Here is a 16,015-nt window from a genome sequence, read left to right on the forward strand (position 1 = left end):
TGAACACGGAAACGGAAAACGACGAAATGGTGGACGAGGCCTAACTGTCTGGCGATCTGGGTTAGGATTGCTATACCTGTCTCTGCCGCCTCTTCCGTACGCATTGGGACCGGGACCACGCTCATAGGCGTTCTGGTAACGGTTTCCGCGTGGACCGCCGCCACCTGCAACCTCAGGGTACCTTACCTGACGTTGGTCACCGTAACCGCGATTTTGGGGGTATGGTCCCACCTCAGGATACTCACCCTGGCCTTGATAGCGGGGCGGCTGACCCGGTTGTCGACAACGTGGATCAGCGCCCATGTTGTCTCCAGGACCAGACAAACGCCCCACAGCGCCCTCCGGGACTTGGGCCAGCTTGTCTACGGTCAACCCACTTAACGCACCTTGGGGAGGATCCATGTTCACGGCGTGAACCAGCCGTGGTTCCTCGTCTTACCCTTGGCGCCGCTGGGGACGGACGCGCATGCAGCAGAGAAGTAACTGTACATCTTGATGTTGTTCATAGCATCCGCCATTGATACTGGTAACTTCAAACTTACACGTTTGCCTGCCTCCTTGTCCGTTAGTCCCTGGCAAAACCTCGTCACTGCCTGCTCAGAGGCGTATGTGGGGGAAGATCCCTAACGGACTTGGTCGCTAGTGTTAACACCCGGTCCGACCAATCATCGAGTGACTGACCTGTTTCCTGGTGGGCTACTTGAAAGCGGCCCTGAGCCGTAGCGTGGACCTCCCTAGCGCTAAAGCGCTCCTGCGGCCGCTGCATGAGGTCTATATAGGGCACCATACCTCTCCTTTCAGCCAGTACAGCGTATAAATCAACGGCCTTACCTGTCAGGCACCAGCCAAGGCAGTCAGCGCTCTCCGCTTCAGACCAGTTGTTCATCATTGCGTACTACTCAAATTTGTTGCGAAAAACTGACCAGTTACTTCGTCCGTCATACTGTAAGCTCTTAGGCAACCTAGTCAAAATGTCCCGATCCCTCTGGGTCAGAGGGTTACTTCGGACCGGAGGGTTGATCGGAACGTGGACACTGGTGTGTAATGGAAGGTAAGTTACGACAGGAGGGTTGCTTGGGACCGGATGGTTGATCGGAACGTGGACACCGGTGTGTAATGGAAGGTTTGTTACGACCGGAGGGTTGCTTGGTCCGGGCAGGTTATTAAAAAATCGGGGCATTGCTGGGTATGGGAATGGTGATGGTAGATGGGAATGGGACAGGTAGACATTCGGGGCAAGAGGGCTCTTTGAGGCACGATGGGGTCCCGTAGGCCCATTGAAAGTCACCCGAGTTGGCGCCGGCGCGCTGTAACAATCTTCTCGGGCTAGAGGGACAATGTACGAGACCTCTGAAATAAAAGAGTCTGGGCTACTCTGTCTGTCACGTGTTATCGCCCTACCCTGGGGCAAGTCTAACAACTGGGGCGGGGCGGCGTGATGTGAGAGATGTCATGTGCTCGAAAGGGTTTGGGAAGCCTTCCGCAACCACCGGGACCCGCGTTGTCAATATACGCTAGGGCGCCGTGGGTTTTGTAAGTGAAGGCAGAGGTTCTCTCATCTGCATTTGGAGCTGTTCCCATCGAGCCGTGATGTCGGCCTCCAAAGCTAATATCTGAGAGGTCACTCCGGTCAGCTCCGCTTTTACCTGGTCGCGATTGCGGTATGGAGCGCTGCATGGAGGCGTCCAATCAACAAAATCCTCATTTTCGCTGGCTGTCGACTCCGCCACCAGCGATGGATTTGCAGTAAAGTTCAACCAATATAACTCCCTTTCACTGAGGGACTGCCTAATCAGAACCTCGAGAGTTTCCCTTTCCAGGTTGCCTGCGGTCTCCCTTACGTGAATAATAGCCTGGGCCAATTTGGGCCCTACACCGGATATGGTGGTGAGTGCTTGAGAGGGCTCGAAATCGACACGTATCATGTGTGGGACCGGCGAGCGATTTCGGCTACTTTGGCTACTCATGTTTGCTTATTAATTTTATAAGTGTGTTTATTATATTAAGAAATGTGTTAATCAATTTTAGAAGTAGAACCTAGATGTCAAAGTTTTATGGCAATCAATCGGTTTAATAGTCAGATGGTGAAATTTAATTGCCAAGTGATAAACAATTACCAATAATAATGTATAAACACAATCAATTTGCATCAATAAACAATTCACTCAAAACTCACAAGCAAGCCTCTTTAAGGTGCCTTTTAGCATTGATTTAGCAGCAACCTGTTTACATCAGAGTTGCTGCAGGCAAATCTAGGTCAAGCTCTCGGCCAATTATGACGCGCCCTGGATTGCAGACACGGGAGAGTATATTTTACTCCCAGCATAAGACCACTTGACCCGCTCTTGCACAGCGTCTTACAGTAAACGACACGTGCGGGCTCAAAAATCCAGCATAGACCACTTTGTTGAGCAAAATATAAATACAAATGTGCAAATACACTGAGCGGTTCAATTTATTTCCCCGATGCCGACTTACCTGCCAACGAGCCTAACCGTCCGACACAGATCTTTACGACCACGCCACTTCTGGCATCATTAAAGTGCTCAAGGTTAGCTAATCGTGGGTGATCGCAATGCTCAATGTACGTTAAATGGTCAGGGACAATGATTGTAATAGGGCCTTGGGGCAAATACACTCGCAATGCACTAATAAGTACCTCTAAGCACAATAGAAATATCCAACGCAGAAAGAGCGGTCCGCTGGGCTTGGTGGCTAGCAAGGAAGAGGCCAAAGGTCATTCGAAACGCTGCCAGCATACAGTGGAACACCGGCTGTGCGCGCACCTCACAGACTGGAAACCCGGGGCAGTGTCATCCTTGTTGCCGGCACAACAGTCTGCTATCAGTCAGTTCCTTAGTCAGTGTCTGAAAGTCTGATATCAGTCAGTTCCTTAGTCGGTGTCTTTAAAGGGATCTTTTCACGCTTTGGTAAATTGACAAAATTGAAACAAGAAATATCTTTAAAAAAGATATACGGCGTAAATAGTTTAATGAATGAGATCAAGGATAGCGAATGTCTTTTTCTGTGCAGTTCTTAGCTGCATCACACGCAGTACGGGATGTTACGGGGAGTTTTCGCGGCTTATTTTACATTATAACATATTGCTGGTCATAAACCTATAGATACAAAACAGAAAACCAAAAGAAGAATGGAAGTGAAATTTAAACATATGAGTCAACCGGCCACACGAGAAGTATCCGTATTTATAGGCGCGTTCTTCGAACAAACCTGTTTTAGTGGTTTGTCGGGCATTGCTATTTGATTCGATTATTAACAGTATCAATTATCAACGTGCTAATGCTTAAAGTAATATTAAGGGCATTTTGCACTGTTGAATTGAGCTGAAAAGAATTAACAGGTCAAAATAGTTAGTTAAAATGTGGTTACTGATTAATTATCTGCAACTCACCTTGCTACCAGTTGTTTATAAAAATATATTTTATATTCGATATTCTTACGTGACCCACCCAGTCCTGTAAGCTGAAATGATCCGTAAAACAATTTCGTGTCTTTGTGTCGTATGAACAAATCTGCACTAAAACTAAATTTAGGTTCAACTCGTAAACGCATGATCAGTTGTCAAACGAAAGTACGGTTGATATTCAAATGCATTATTTTTCTCTTTCTGGTATATTGTTTTAGTATGATGATGCTGCATTACTTAATATAAGTGTATATGAAGTAGAAACATCAAAAATAATCAACGGTTGCGATAGACACCTATAAACTGTTACATGCTCATAATATCACTTTAGTACATTAGGCAATATGGACGAATAATTATTGTTAAATTTATCAACAATAATATTTATCATTGTATTGTTGAAAACCCATTAAGAATCTATTATTTACATACCATAATTATAATGCTGAATATCTTCATTTAACATATTTCTGGTCTAAAGAAAATTCCAGGTCACCTAGTTCACGGATAGCGTCTTTATTATATAACGATTATTTTACTGGCCGCCAACTCCGGTGATGACCTGTATATAAACTCTGAATGTCCGCGAATTGACCCGATATACCTCGCGGGTTGAAATGCAATGCTTTAAAGTGAGGCCTCGCTTCCATTGCTCTTTTTACTTTTACATGTTAACATGTTGACAGGAATAAGGAAGTAAGTACTAAATATGAGAACATAGCCTTTTAAGTATAAACGCTCTTGCGCTGGTAATACTCTGAAAATAAAAGGTGTACGCACAAACTGTATTGATGTCGAGAATTGAGTGTAAAACTGTTCTATCTATTAAGCCTTTTCATTCGAGATAAAATTGTTTCATACAGTAAAACAGTGTTACAAAGACGCGGATATGTTTCCAATGTTCTGGTGGTATACTCAAATCAGCCAATGGAATAAATGAAGTGTATTCATTCGTACCTAGCCGCGGGAAATTTTATTGGAATTTTATTGGACACTTACAAAGGTCAGGCTAAGGTGAAAAGCTGGCTTATGCAGCTTACGCCGAAAAAGTTGTTTCAGATTCGCAAATTTTCGTTTTAGTTATGATAATTGTGAGGAAACAGTAATACTGAATATTAACCATGGTCTAATATAGCCATTATATGCATCTTTTGACGATTTTAAAACCTAAAAATTATAAAGCGTTGCAACGCGAAACGATTGAATAATTTGGAGAGTTCTGTTTTTGTCGTTAAATTTTGTGAAACTACGAAGATTGCTTATATAAGGTATAAAATACGTCAAGTACGTGTACTCGGCGGAATAGCTCAGTAGGCTAGAGCGTTTTTACTTCAGGACTCTGGCAGGACTCCAGGGGTCACTGGTTCGAAACCTGTTCCGGGCAATGTTCTTTTCCTTTTTTTAATTTTATTCTTGATTTTTTACTGGAGCTTTTACGATCCAATGTTTACATTTATTGATATAAAGCATTTAATGAATAAGTTAAAAAAATGCCAAAATCTGTGAAAAGGCCCCTTTAAGTCTAATATCAGTCTGTTCCTTAGTCAGTATCTGAAAGTCTGATATCAGTCAGTTCCTTAGTCAGTGTCTGTAAGTCTGACATCAGTCAGTTCCCTTGTCAGTGTCTGTAAGTCTGATATCAGTGAGTTCCTCAGTCAGTGTCTGTAAGTCTGACATCAGTCAGTTCCTTGGTCAGTGTCTGTAAGTCTGATATCAGTCAGTTCCTTAGTCAGTGTCTGTAAGTCTGATATCAGTCAGTTCCTTAGTCAGTGTCTGTAAGTCTGATATCAGTCAGTTCCTTATTTAGTGTTTGTAAGTCTGCTAGCAGTCAGTTCCATAGTAAATGTCTGTAAGTCTGATAGCAGTCAGTTCCTTAGTCAGTGTATGTAAGTCTGATATCAGTCAGTTCCTTAGTCATTGTCTGTAAGTCTGATATCAGTCAGTTTCTTAGTCAGTGTATGTAAGTCTGATAGCAGTCAGTTCCTTAGTCATTGTCTGTAAGTCTGATAGCAGTCAGTCTTCTATTACGGTCTTCCAAATCTTCAAGTCAGAAACTAACCATAACGTATCAAATTAATTGTCAAATATATGTATCCTATACGAAGGTCTGTAGGAATAATATCATCCATTAAAGGAAATTTTGCAACATAAAAATAATATTGTTCATCAAGTAAACTGGTTTTCACTTCATTGTCAACAAATGTGAAGTGTAAGTCTAATCATGCAGCATCGGTAAGTGATGTGCACGACCCATCTTAGGAAAAACACTTTGTTGTGGTGATGAAAAACTGCAGCACATTATCACGTGGGTACTGCGCAATTTAAGAGATTCTAAATCAAACACTCGGATAAATGCGGGATTGATAAGCTAAACATCTACATCGGAACGCAATGTTGCCCATGGTCTCATGAACAGTCTCATGCAAATGTCTCTGTAAACCACAGAATCATCTGAATGTTTATGTTGAACATTGAACTGAATAATCATGGTTATAAGTCTCCTTGTGGTCTGTTAGTGTCAATTGTTTCTCTAAGCGCAGCTACATAATACGTTAATCATTTTATAAATACACGTTCAGATTGTGTTAACATTTGTTTGAAAGCACTGCCCTCTAATGGTGTTTTAATAATTATTTTACGGCTCTGCTAAGTTGACCGTAAATCGCGAAGACCGTTTAACTAAGAAGTTCGCTTTACTGTTATGTTTATTTCACAGACTCCTAAGCCCTCGCTGATACATACTGTGGAATAATCTTGAAAGGAGAGACGTGTGTCAGCAGTGGTGACGTTTTGCGTTTGATCGTGTCTTCTATTCAAAATTATCAATTATATATATATATATATATATATTTATATATATATATATATATATATATATATAAATGAAATTGTAGTAGTTATTGTGTTCTCACTTCTGATTTGCGGATTTAGAGGGGGAACTTCGTGCTCCACCCTCCAAAAATAAGATGTTTGTCAAAGTTCTACTTTTTTCAATCACTTGATTTCAATTTACAATAATCTACTAGTATGCATATGTTTATGTGAAGCGTTAATGTCACTTAATTGGTCAATTACGATAACTACATATTTTCGTAAAACTTACTGTAAAAATAGCAAAAACTAGCAATAAAATGTGTTCTTGCTTCAGATGGAAAACTGTCAACTATCATAAGTTTTTGGTGACTCACACAAATGAAGTTAAATATATATCGTATCGTGCAGACGTACACAGTTTTAAGACTTTGCTGAAATGGTGGAGGTTTAAATTAAACGTTACTTTTACCGTTATTGTGCAGTTTGATGATGATATTAATTTTATTACCACTATTAGTTAACCAAACCTCTAAGGATTGCTTTCTTTGACAATCCTGTTTTTCGGCGCCTCTGCACCTTCATTTTGCATGAAATAAGTGAAATTAAGTGATAAAAAGCTTTTTGTACTGTTTTAAAATCAATAAAGCATCACTTCACAGTTGATACAAGATCCTCAGTTACACGGGGCTTATTTATGTGTCCATGGGCACATGCGAGGCATTAACAATTCTTTTACCAAGTTGGTTGTTTTGAGCTCAAAAGATAGTCTTTGATCACTATTAGCTATTCCATTTCCATATAACATATAACATTTTAGAAGCGATGCTATATAATTAAGTCATGGTCTTTACTGAAGAATAAGGGAACATCTTTAGGCATGTTGTGTCCACTCTTAATAACAGTTATACTGCACTTAAACAATAGCGAAACAAAAAACAATTTGAGAACTTCCGCATAAAAATTATTGAAATCAAATATAGCAATTATACTTATTGTGTGCTGCCTTTTACAGACAGATTTCCCCACCATATATATTGCAAGAGGGCTCCATGCAGGTATAAGAGCGAAACATATGAGCATCATTCTGTGAAAACCGAGCTGTATGCATGTGTGTTAATGATAAGTGTTGTCATTAGCCTGTGCAGTCTGCACAAATGATCCAGGGATGACACTTTCCCCATAAACTGGATCTTCATTTTGAAAAGACACCTAAATGAAACATTACATTAAGACAGAAAAGCACAGGCAAATCTTGAACGATGCTTCATGCACATGCATTAATTATGGTTTTCCCTCAGCGCGGATCATAATCATTGTTTATATTGAGTTTTTAATGAATGAATTATTTTTGTGTTTTTCAGATAACATTGTGATAACTAAAGATGACTCCACTACCACTGCGACTAATACAGTCCACACTAATTATGATAGTCAAGGTAAGACGTTCACAGTGTTATCGCCTCAGTTATCACCTTGTTACTTTGTCAAATGAAATCCACTAATAAATTGATAAATTTTGAATTATGTTGTTCCCTTTTCTATCACTAAAATGTCTTAAGTCAGCAAAAATTAAAGAACAAGTTGACTGAATAAATTATCAGGAGTGTTATTGGGGAAGATTGAACTTTACCAGTAAGCAATTATCAGGAGTGTTATTGGGGAAGATTGAACTTTACCAGTAAGCAATTATTTCTCAAGCTTAATGCACAGAGTAGTTGCGTTAACTGTTGATTAAGTTTGGCAACAATCCACTGTCCACATGCAGACATATGATTCTTAAGATTTCAAGATGAACATAATAATATTATGTGTTTGATGGAACTTGGTCTTCACATGATGGAAGTACATTTTTAATATAAAAAAAATTACTACTCCATTGGTCTTCAAACGCTTTTTTTATGCAACTGTGAATTGATCTTGCCATTGTATAATAGCAAAACAATATGATCAACTATGATTGCAAGATGAACAAATTAAAAAAATATATAATGGTTTTGATGAATCTTGGTGGTCTCATGGTTGATGTACATCAAATAATGATACAAAAACAACAACTACTTCATGGGTCTTTGAACGATGCATTTAAAATGCGTCTGTGAATTGACGCTGCCTTTGTGTAATGTATATAAAACAATTTGACCAAGGATGATTTTAGTTCATATTCTGAATATCCAGGAGAAAAACCCCCCACCTGTTTGTCAGTTCAACGTGTCAATGTCACAGGGATTTGTAACATTCTGATGTTTGAGCACAATAACTAGAGAACACATAGATCAAGAACTATTGCAATTGCAATGCTGGCTATTTAGGAGAAAATGAACACACCCACTAACTTTCTTCAAAATGACCTCTGCAGGCATATGTCACCTGAATCCAGACCAGGGCTACAGCAGATCCAACCACGCCGTCAAGTGGTATTATCACCATTGCAACAATACCTGCTACCGTTTCTTGTATGAGGGGCTCGGGGGCAATGGGAACCGTTTCGAGAACGAGACCACTTGTCTGCAGACGTGCTACGGGCGCCAAAACACAGGTAGGGTGCAATTTTCATCTGGAGGTTACACTCAACCTTGTAGCTTTTGAGGCATAGTTTAGAGTCCCTCATAATTGCTCCCAAATACTTTCCATTATTAAAAGATCATGTAACTTAAATTTAAGTCTACTACATTGGTGTTGTTTAATTAAAGTTCATGGAGAACATTACGTTTTTACTGAAAATAAACCATATGATGTTTTTTAATATATCATTCATATTGAAGGGCGTAGTAAGGTAGAGAGCCTATATTGGTACAGTATCAACAATTGGAGTTTATTAAGATTGATATGCTTGGTATTTAATGAGAACATTTTGATCATTTATGACATCTGTTTTGGGATCGGTGCATTTCCATTACTTCTTAAGTAAATGCAATTTAAAAAACTAACATTTATAATAATCGCAGTTAAGGTTACATGCCATATTTCTTTCCTAACCTATTGTCTTTACCACTCCATGTTTTTTTTGTATTTTCTACTGTTGTTGGGCCCTGTAAAATTACTGTTGTTATAAAATATATGCTTATACATGTTCTTGATCAAACCTTTTGTGAACAAAAACTTGTCAACTTGGAGGGTCGCTTCATAAGGTCTGACTTGAAATTAAAAACTTGTGAAATATATTTTCTGAACATATTATTTTACATTAACTTGATCCACATTATCTATCTTTCTCTCCATGATGTTTATTCTTCTGTTGGACCATGTTAACTAGGAATATAACTGCATTCAATCAGTGTTGACATTGTCCATTTAATTATCATTTCGCCCCATTGGTGCAAAAAGGTACCATGTGACATTGAAATTAGAAGGCACATGGTACCTTTTTGGACCAAAAGGGCGAATTGTAAGTAGCCGAGTGCCTGTCTGGGCACCATTTAGTTCATGAAGTTGATGAAGTGCTCAAATTTAATGATACTCAAATGTTCTGAAATATGGTTGAAGCACAATCATTGGTTGGAGGTCAACCATAAAAAAACGTCGCCTAATGGTCAAATGAAAAACATACACTGCAGAGAGTGTAAAAAAATAAACTTCTATAAAACTAAATAATATATATCCAGTGTTCTTTTCTGTAAGATTTAAGTGCTCAAAGTGAGCTTTTATGATCAATTTTGTTCCTTCATTAGTCGTCTCTTGTACGCCTTTCCTGCTTGATGCATGGTCAATATTTACCTTGTGAACTCTCTAGAGGCCACTTTTATTGCCCAATTTTCATGAATATTTGTCAGATGTTTTGCGACAATTATATCGCGAATGAGTATGAATCTGGATCACATTGGGTAAAAAACTAGGTTACTTTGTCACCTTAAAAGAAAAAGTTTGTAAACACTAAAGATGTTAAAATTGTATGCCCAATAATCATCAAACTTGTTCTGAAATTAATTTATAAAACAAGCATAAGGAACAGATCAGATCAATTCAGTTTGTTTGTGTTTCAGGCCAGCCCATTAGGGCCTATAGCCCTGTTGTCACTATTTCATAAGTTACTGTTGGTTAGCATGAATGTGTAGATATATACAACAACATAAGTGCAAATTTGTCTTCCTGTAAATCATGTCTTACTTTCTTTTAACACCATATAAATGGTGTTGTGTTGTTTAGAAGGGAGACTTATCCTGTTTCCATCTATGTTCCTTGTCAAAACTGCGAGTCCTGTAACTCAAGACATATCTATAGCTTAGAGGGATACAACTAAATAAACATAATTATGAGCATGTGAACTTGATCTACATTGTTGTATATCAATGTTAGTTTGGTTTTTGAGTTGTATTTTGTGATGTCCGAGGTTTTATGATCAAGCCAAGCCTGTACTCGTTCAACGTTCTAGGGGGACACGACATTTAAGTTAACTAGCCTACAATGTTCTTGATTAAAAGCTACCAATGCAAAAAAAATGTAGTGGAATTTGCTAGTAAAACCAACGATAACACTTATGATTTTATAGGTCGTTAACCATTTGCCATTTGTATTGCTTGTTTGTAATGTACTCCTATGTCTGTCTATGTAAGCAATAAATTCATATCCGTAACCATCTCTAAGAAAAATAGTCATCAGTATTTTTCAGTCTTGAAATTAATTCATATTTCACAGCAATTACCTCATAAATTAAGTTGTTTCTTTCATACCACTTTGGAACAGCATCGCTTTATCTGCTCGTGTCCGTTGGTGTGCGGCAGTCATCGAGTGTATTTACCATATTCATTTCGTTATCAAAGCCTACATAGGCTCGTTGAAATTAAATAACTTAAGGGAGTCAAAGTTCATCTATGTACAAAGGCATATCTGTCGAAATATGACATACTTTTAAGATACTGCTTTACGCCAGTTATTAGCTCTTTAAAAAGTTGGTTGAACCTTTAATAGATATGAGTTATTTCTGTCATGAAACCTAAATAAAGATTTATTGTGTAATGTTTCATCTTATGAAATTGGGAGTCTTTATTATCCTATTAATAACATACAGTCAAGCTTAAACAAATAGCTTTATTTAAAACTAAAAGAACCTTCTGGTTGACCAGGGAAATGTCGGTTTTGTGAAAATGGAACTTATTATTATATTTTATACATCCACAAGGTTTATTGAAGCAAACTCGCTTACCTACATCAGTTTGTACTACGATCGGAGGGGCATGACAGTAACAAGTGACCTATGGAAATCAAGCATGTTTTTCTGTCACTTTTGTTACATAATTCAGCATAAAAGGTTTTTTTATGATATAAAAGAACAGAGCTTCGTATTCTGTATGCGTAAATGAAAATACCATTCGTATCTTTTGAGAATGTGTTCTGCATTTTAAGAGTCAAGTATATGCTGACCCTATTGAGTCATTGGTAAGAGAAGTGTATACCCACGGGATTAAAAAATTCACTACACTTTTCAAGTATTTATAGGTAGAAATTAGTAATCAAAACTATTAGTTAAAATCTATGTTGAACTCTTATGACGTTCAATTTGTTGAAACGAAATAACAGTTAATTTGTTATGTTTTAGTAGTGCATAAATGGGTCGCATGATGTTTTGTAAGATTGCATGTGTTTGAAGAATTGTTCCGTTGTCAGATAGACTTATTGTTATAGGGTTTTGGGTGGGATAAATCATAACTTCGTATTAGCAGAAAATTCTGCACTATTCAAAGCAAGTCATATAGTTTAAGATATGTATTCATTTGTCTTAGACATAAAAAAACTGTTTACACTTAAAGAAACCGACCCTAATAAAAATTTGCGGACCCTAAATTTTTGTTTTCTAGGTTGAATTTCGTTCATGTTAAACTGATTGATCCTTTTAATTAAATTGACTGAAACATATAAAGAAATAATCTTTTGACCGTTTTTTAAGATTTCTGTAATTGACCTTCGATATTGAAAGTGAAAAATACCCTGGCTGGCATTTTGGAGTTTTGAAGGTGTCCCAGACTGCAGTAGGATTGCAAAGGAAGCCATGGGCAACCAAATGCAAAGAACTCCTAAGTCTGGGACCTTTCGGCAACAACTATGGACATTTTCAAAGAAATGCAAAATTTGATTAATACTTAGTAAAATGCATGTGTCTTTGAATATAAATATGAGTTCATAAGTGTATGAATTCCATATAATATCTTTGCAATGTGAAATCTGGGTGAACATGTATGTATACAAAAAAGGTCTTTATTTTGTGAAATACCATGTACTGTAGAAACATGGGTGCCTTCAAGTGGCACTTCATCCCTTGCAACTAGACTGTGGACAAACACTTGGGAGATTGTAATTAAGATAAATTTCAAGTGGGATTAATCATAAACAAATTGCTCAAGTATGAAATATTTATTACATAACCTTTTGGAATTAGTATTTTTACAAATAAGGGTATGAGCTATTCACTTAATCGATATAAGTTAAGCATTACAAGATAAAAAGTATTCATAATTTGTCGTTCGGAGAATTTGAAAAAAAAGTTTTTGATTCCTAACTCTTAATTCCGAATTAATTTTATTATTTTTTAATTGTTAATTAAGATTTTTAAAGAAAAACTTCGGTTCATTCCCTATGGGTAAAATTTTGAAATATTTCCTACCTCATATAACAAAGGAGTTAATCACGTGATAAACAAGATGGCGACGTCCATGCCGAGACAGTTATTTCTCGCCATTTGATACCCTTCATTACTTTAGTTTAATTTTTAAAGCCATACACCTTGAAATGAAGCACATGCTAATCAATACATATAGATGCAAGTTGAAAGTGTGCAAAATTGCCTTAAATCTATAGCCTAGTTAGCAAGTAATAAATATATATTTTTTTTAAATTTTAAAACCGAAAGTAGGATTTCTATACGTCTATGTACATTTCGACAAATGCGGTTATTTTTAAGTTTTAAGCGCAAAAAAGACGAATGTCTACCTTGTAACCACCAGATATATTCTAATTTAGATAAAATTATTATGTAGCCTACTTAGCAAGTAATTTATTATTTTTGAAACGGTACCGCTTTTAAAACCGAAAGTAGGATTTCTAGACATAAACGTCCATTTCGACAAACGCGATTATTTTTAAGTTTTAACGCGCAAAAGAGACAGATTTCTACCTTGTAACCACCATATTTATTCTAATTGGCATAGATAGAATATGTTTCTTAATTGTACTTAAAGTTACTATGCCATGTATTTCATTTCAAGGTGTGTAGCTTTAAATGCCGCTCACTTTCCAGCAATATTAGTAAACATGTGATTAGCGTTTATTTTGTATTAAAATTCGCTTTATATCTTGACTTTACTACCCACAAATTTTAAGATTGTAGTGGAGATTTAATTAGGTCATCCCGCTAAGAAACTTCGCAGATAGTAAAGTCGAGAAAAAGAGCGATTATCAACACGAAATAAACGCTAGTTACTCTCTTGTTTATATAGCTGGAAAGTGAGCGGCATTTAAACAATAAATTGGGGTCGTAATATTACCTAAACCACGTGAGTTGTTGATTTTCTATGAGTTAAATCCAGAGGTGAATGGAAAGTAGGTGACGTACCCGTGATTGCGCCATTATAAATCGACATTCACGTTACTGACAACGAACAACTACGGTATTTGTGTATTTTTAGGGATCAATGGTCCTGCAGATGTTGTTGACTACACCGGTAGAACTGTTATGCTGACATGTTCGACAGAAGAAGCCAGAGACATTTGGTGGGAGAAGGACAATAGGAAAATAGATTGTAAATATATATGTTTATATGTCATTGTTCTACTGTGACGGATATCTTGTCAACTTGTGTCCTTTGGGACATTCTTACTTTATAGTTATTTATAAAGTGTCACTAAAATGGTAAGTTCTTTTTTGAATATTACAATTAAATCTTAATATAGAAATATAGTCAAATTATTTGACTCTTCTGTATGCATAATTTCAAGGTGGTTAAATATGTTATAAATAATCCCCCCTACAGCCCCGTGGTCACGGTATTTTTTAATTATATGTTCAATGTAAGCACAGAGAACATATATTTTTCCATAAATCATATTTTTCAAGTTTGACTGTACAATTTCCCTCAACAATAAAACTATATAAATGTTAAGGTTACAAACAGTTTTAATTTTGAGACTCGAACCTGAGATCTATGTTAGGGCAATATACCACTAGAATCATTGTTTTCCAATCTGATTCAGATATAAAATACACTGGTATTGACAAAATCCGCTTTCGAATACATACTACTACTTGCTTGTATAAGCTAACAAATACACGAATTCCATCAACAAGAAATCACGACAGCTTGTCGAAGATATAAATAACGCATTCAAACACAGTAAACATAGTTTTCTTTTGAAGGTTAAAAAGACCTTTTGGGCTAAAATAAATCCCTCTCAATAACTTGAAAATAATAAAACTAAGGTATTGAGATGAAACTTAAATGTCTTACACTTTATATCATGTGCTTGTTGCGATTGCAAATGTCTTTAGTTCAAAGGTTAAGATCACACTAAGAAGTCAACTATAAATTAAATAATACAATTTATTCGTATGTAATTTAATCATGAAATCAGAAAATAAAAAATGAAACGTCTTCATTGTTTGGATACAACCTAGTGCGTGTAAGACTGATATTCCTGTCAACAAACCTACGATCACAAAGAGATCGCGCAGAATACAGGCCTGAATTGTCTGTAACTTTATATTTCATTATGTAGTTTAAAAAAAAATCGCAATATATATTTACCATGTTGACACGGCGTGTCATGCACAATACCCATATCTCGAGCAATCGGCACTTTGAGATCTAAGGGCAATTTTGGGCATATGACTGCCGCGCTGGACTAAAGCAAATTCATTAATCAGGCGGGTTTTCAAAATATTGGCATAAATCATCATAATGTCGAGTCAGCATGTCCCGTAGTATTCGGCAGAAACTACCAGTCAGGATTCATTGCCACATGGAAACATGCAAATTGTAATAAGCAAGAGAAGGTGTGAACTTAACCAGGCCATAACACATCCGTTATTTATGTTCGGACTATTGGAGATATATGAAATTAAACATTTAGTCTTAAGTTCCTTTCTACACATTCATAGGCAAATAATTGCCAAAATCTAACTGTTAGCATCATTTTTAAAGGGATGTATGGACTTAATCATGATGATCAGTTGTATTGATTTTCCCAGGGTAATGTTAGTTTTATGAATAGGGACTTTTTTTTTAGAACTTTAGGAAATGGGGACTATGACTTCCGCTTCAGTGTATTTTTCCTTGCAACAACTGTACTTTGGGTATTTTCTAAATAAATATTTAATGCAACTTATCAGCAACCATTGGTAAGATTCTACGAAAACGTTAGCAAAGGGCGTTCTGTGTCAATGTTTTTTCTCTCAAAGTTATTTGAATGAAGTTTAATTTCTGGAACTGGAATATACTGATAAAATTTTAGTTTCTCCACAGCTAATAGTAAGAGTGCGATGAAAAAAACATGTTACATACTTTATTCTGATGCGAAAACACACATAATAAACGTCAAAAACATGGAAATTTCAAATTTTACAAATTTGCAATTTTTGTATTAAGATGCTATAAGAGCAATGTATCGAGCTTTTCGAGCTGCCATTGAGTTGCATTCATTGCTACACACAAAACAATCATATTTGTACAGTCCCAGACATGCAAATTAATCAAAAATTGAAAAATTGCAAATTTGTAAAATTTGAACTTTGCTTCTTTTTGATGCTAAACTTTATTCAGATGCGATACGCATAGAATAAACGTCAAA

At 36.7% G+C, this 16,015-nt stretch overlaps 1 protein-coding gene across 1 annotated transcript in view; it reads right to left on the minus strand.

The window, feature by feature from the left end:
- Window positions 1-8,569: 8,569 nt before the first annotated feature.
- LOC127831135 (uncharacterized) overlaps window positions 8,570-16,015 on the minus strand; it is a 33,358-nt gene continuing 25,912 nt past the window's right edge. The window contains exons 9-10 of the mRNA XM_052356125.1: window positions 12,447-12,502; window positions 8,570-8,757 (exon numbers count right to left, since the gene is read on the minus strand). Coding sequence (XP_052212085.1) covers window positions 8,570-8,757; window positions 12,447-12,502 — 244 coding nt within the window. The remainder of the gene's footprint in view (window positions 8,758-12,446; window positions 12,503-16,015) is intronic.

This window comes from Dreissena polymorpha, chromosome 5, assembly GCF_020536995.1.
Source record: "Dreissena polymorpha isolate Duluth1 chromosome 5, UMN_Dpol_1.0, whole genome shotgun sequence".
Lineage (NCBI taxonomy): Eukaryota > Metazoa > Mollusca > Bivalvia > Myida > Dreissenidae > Dreissena > Dreissena polymorpha.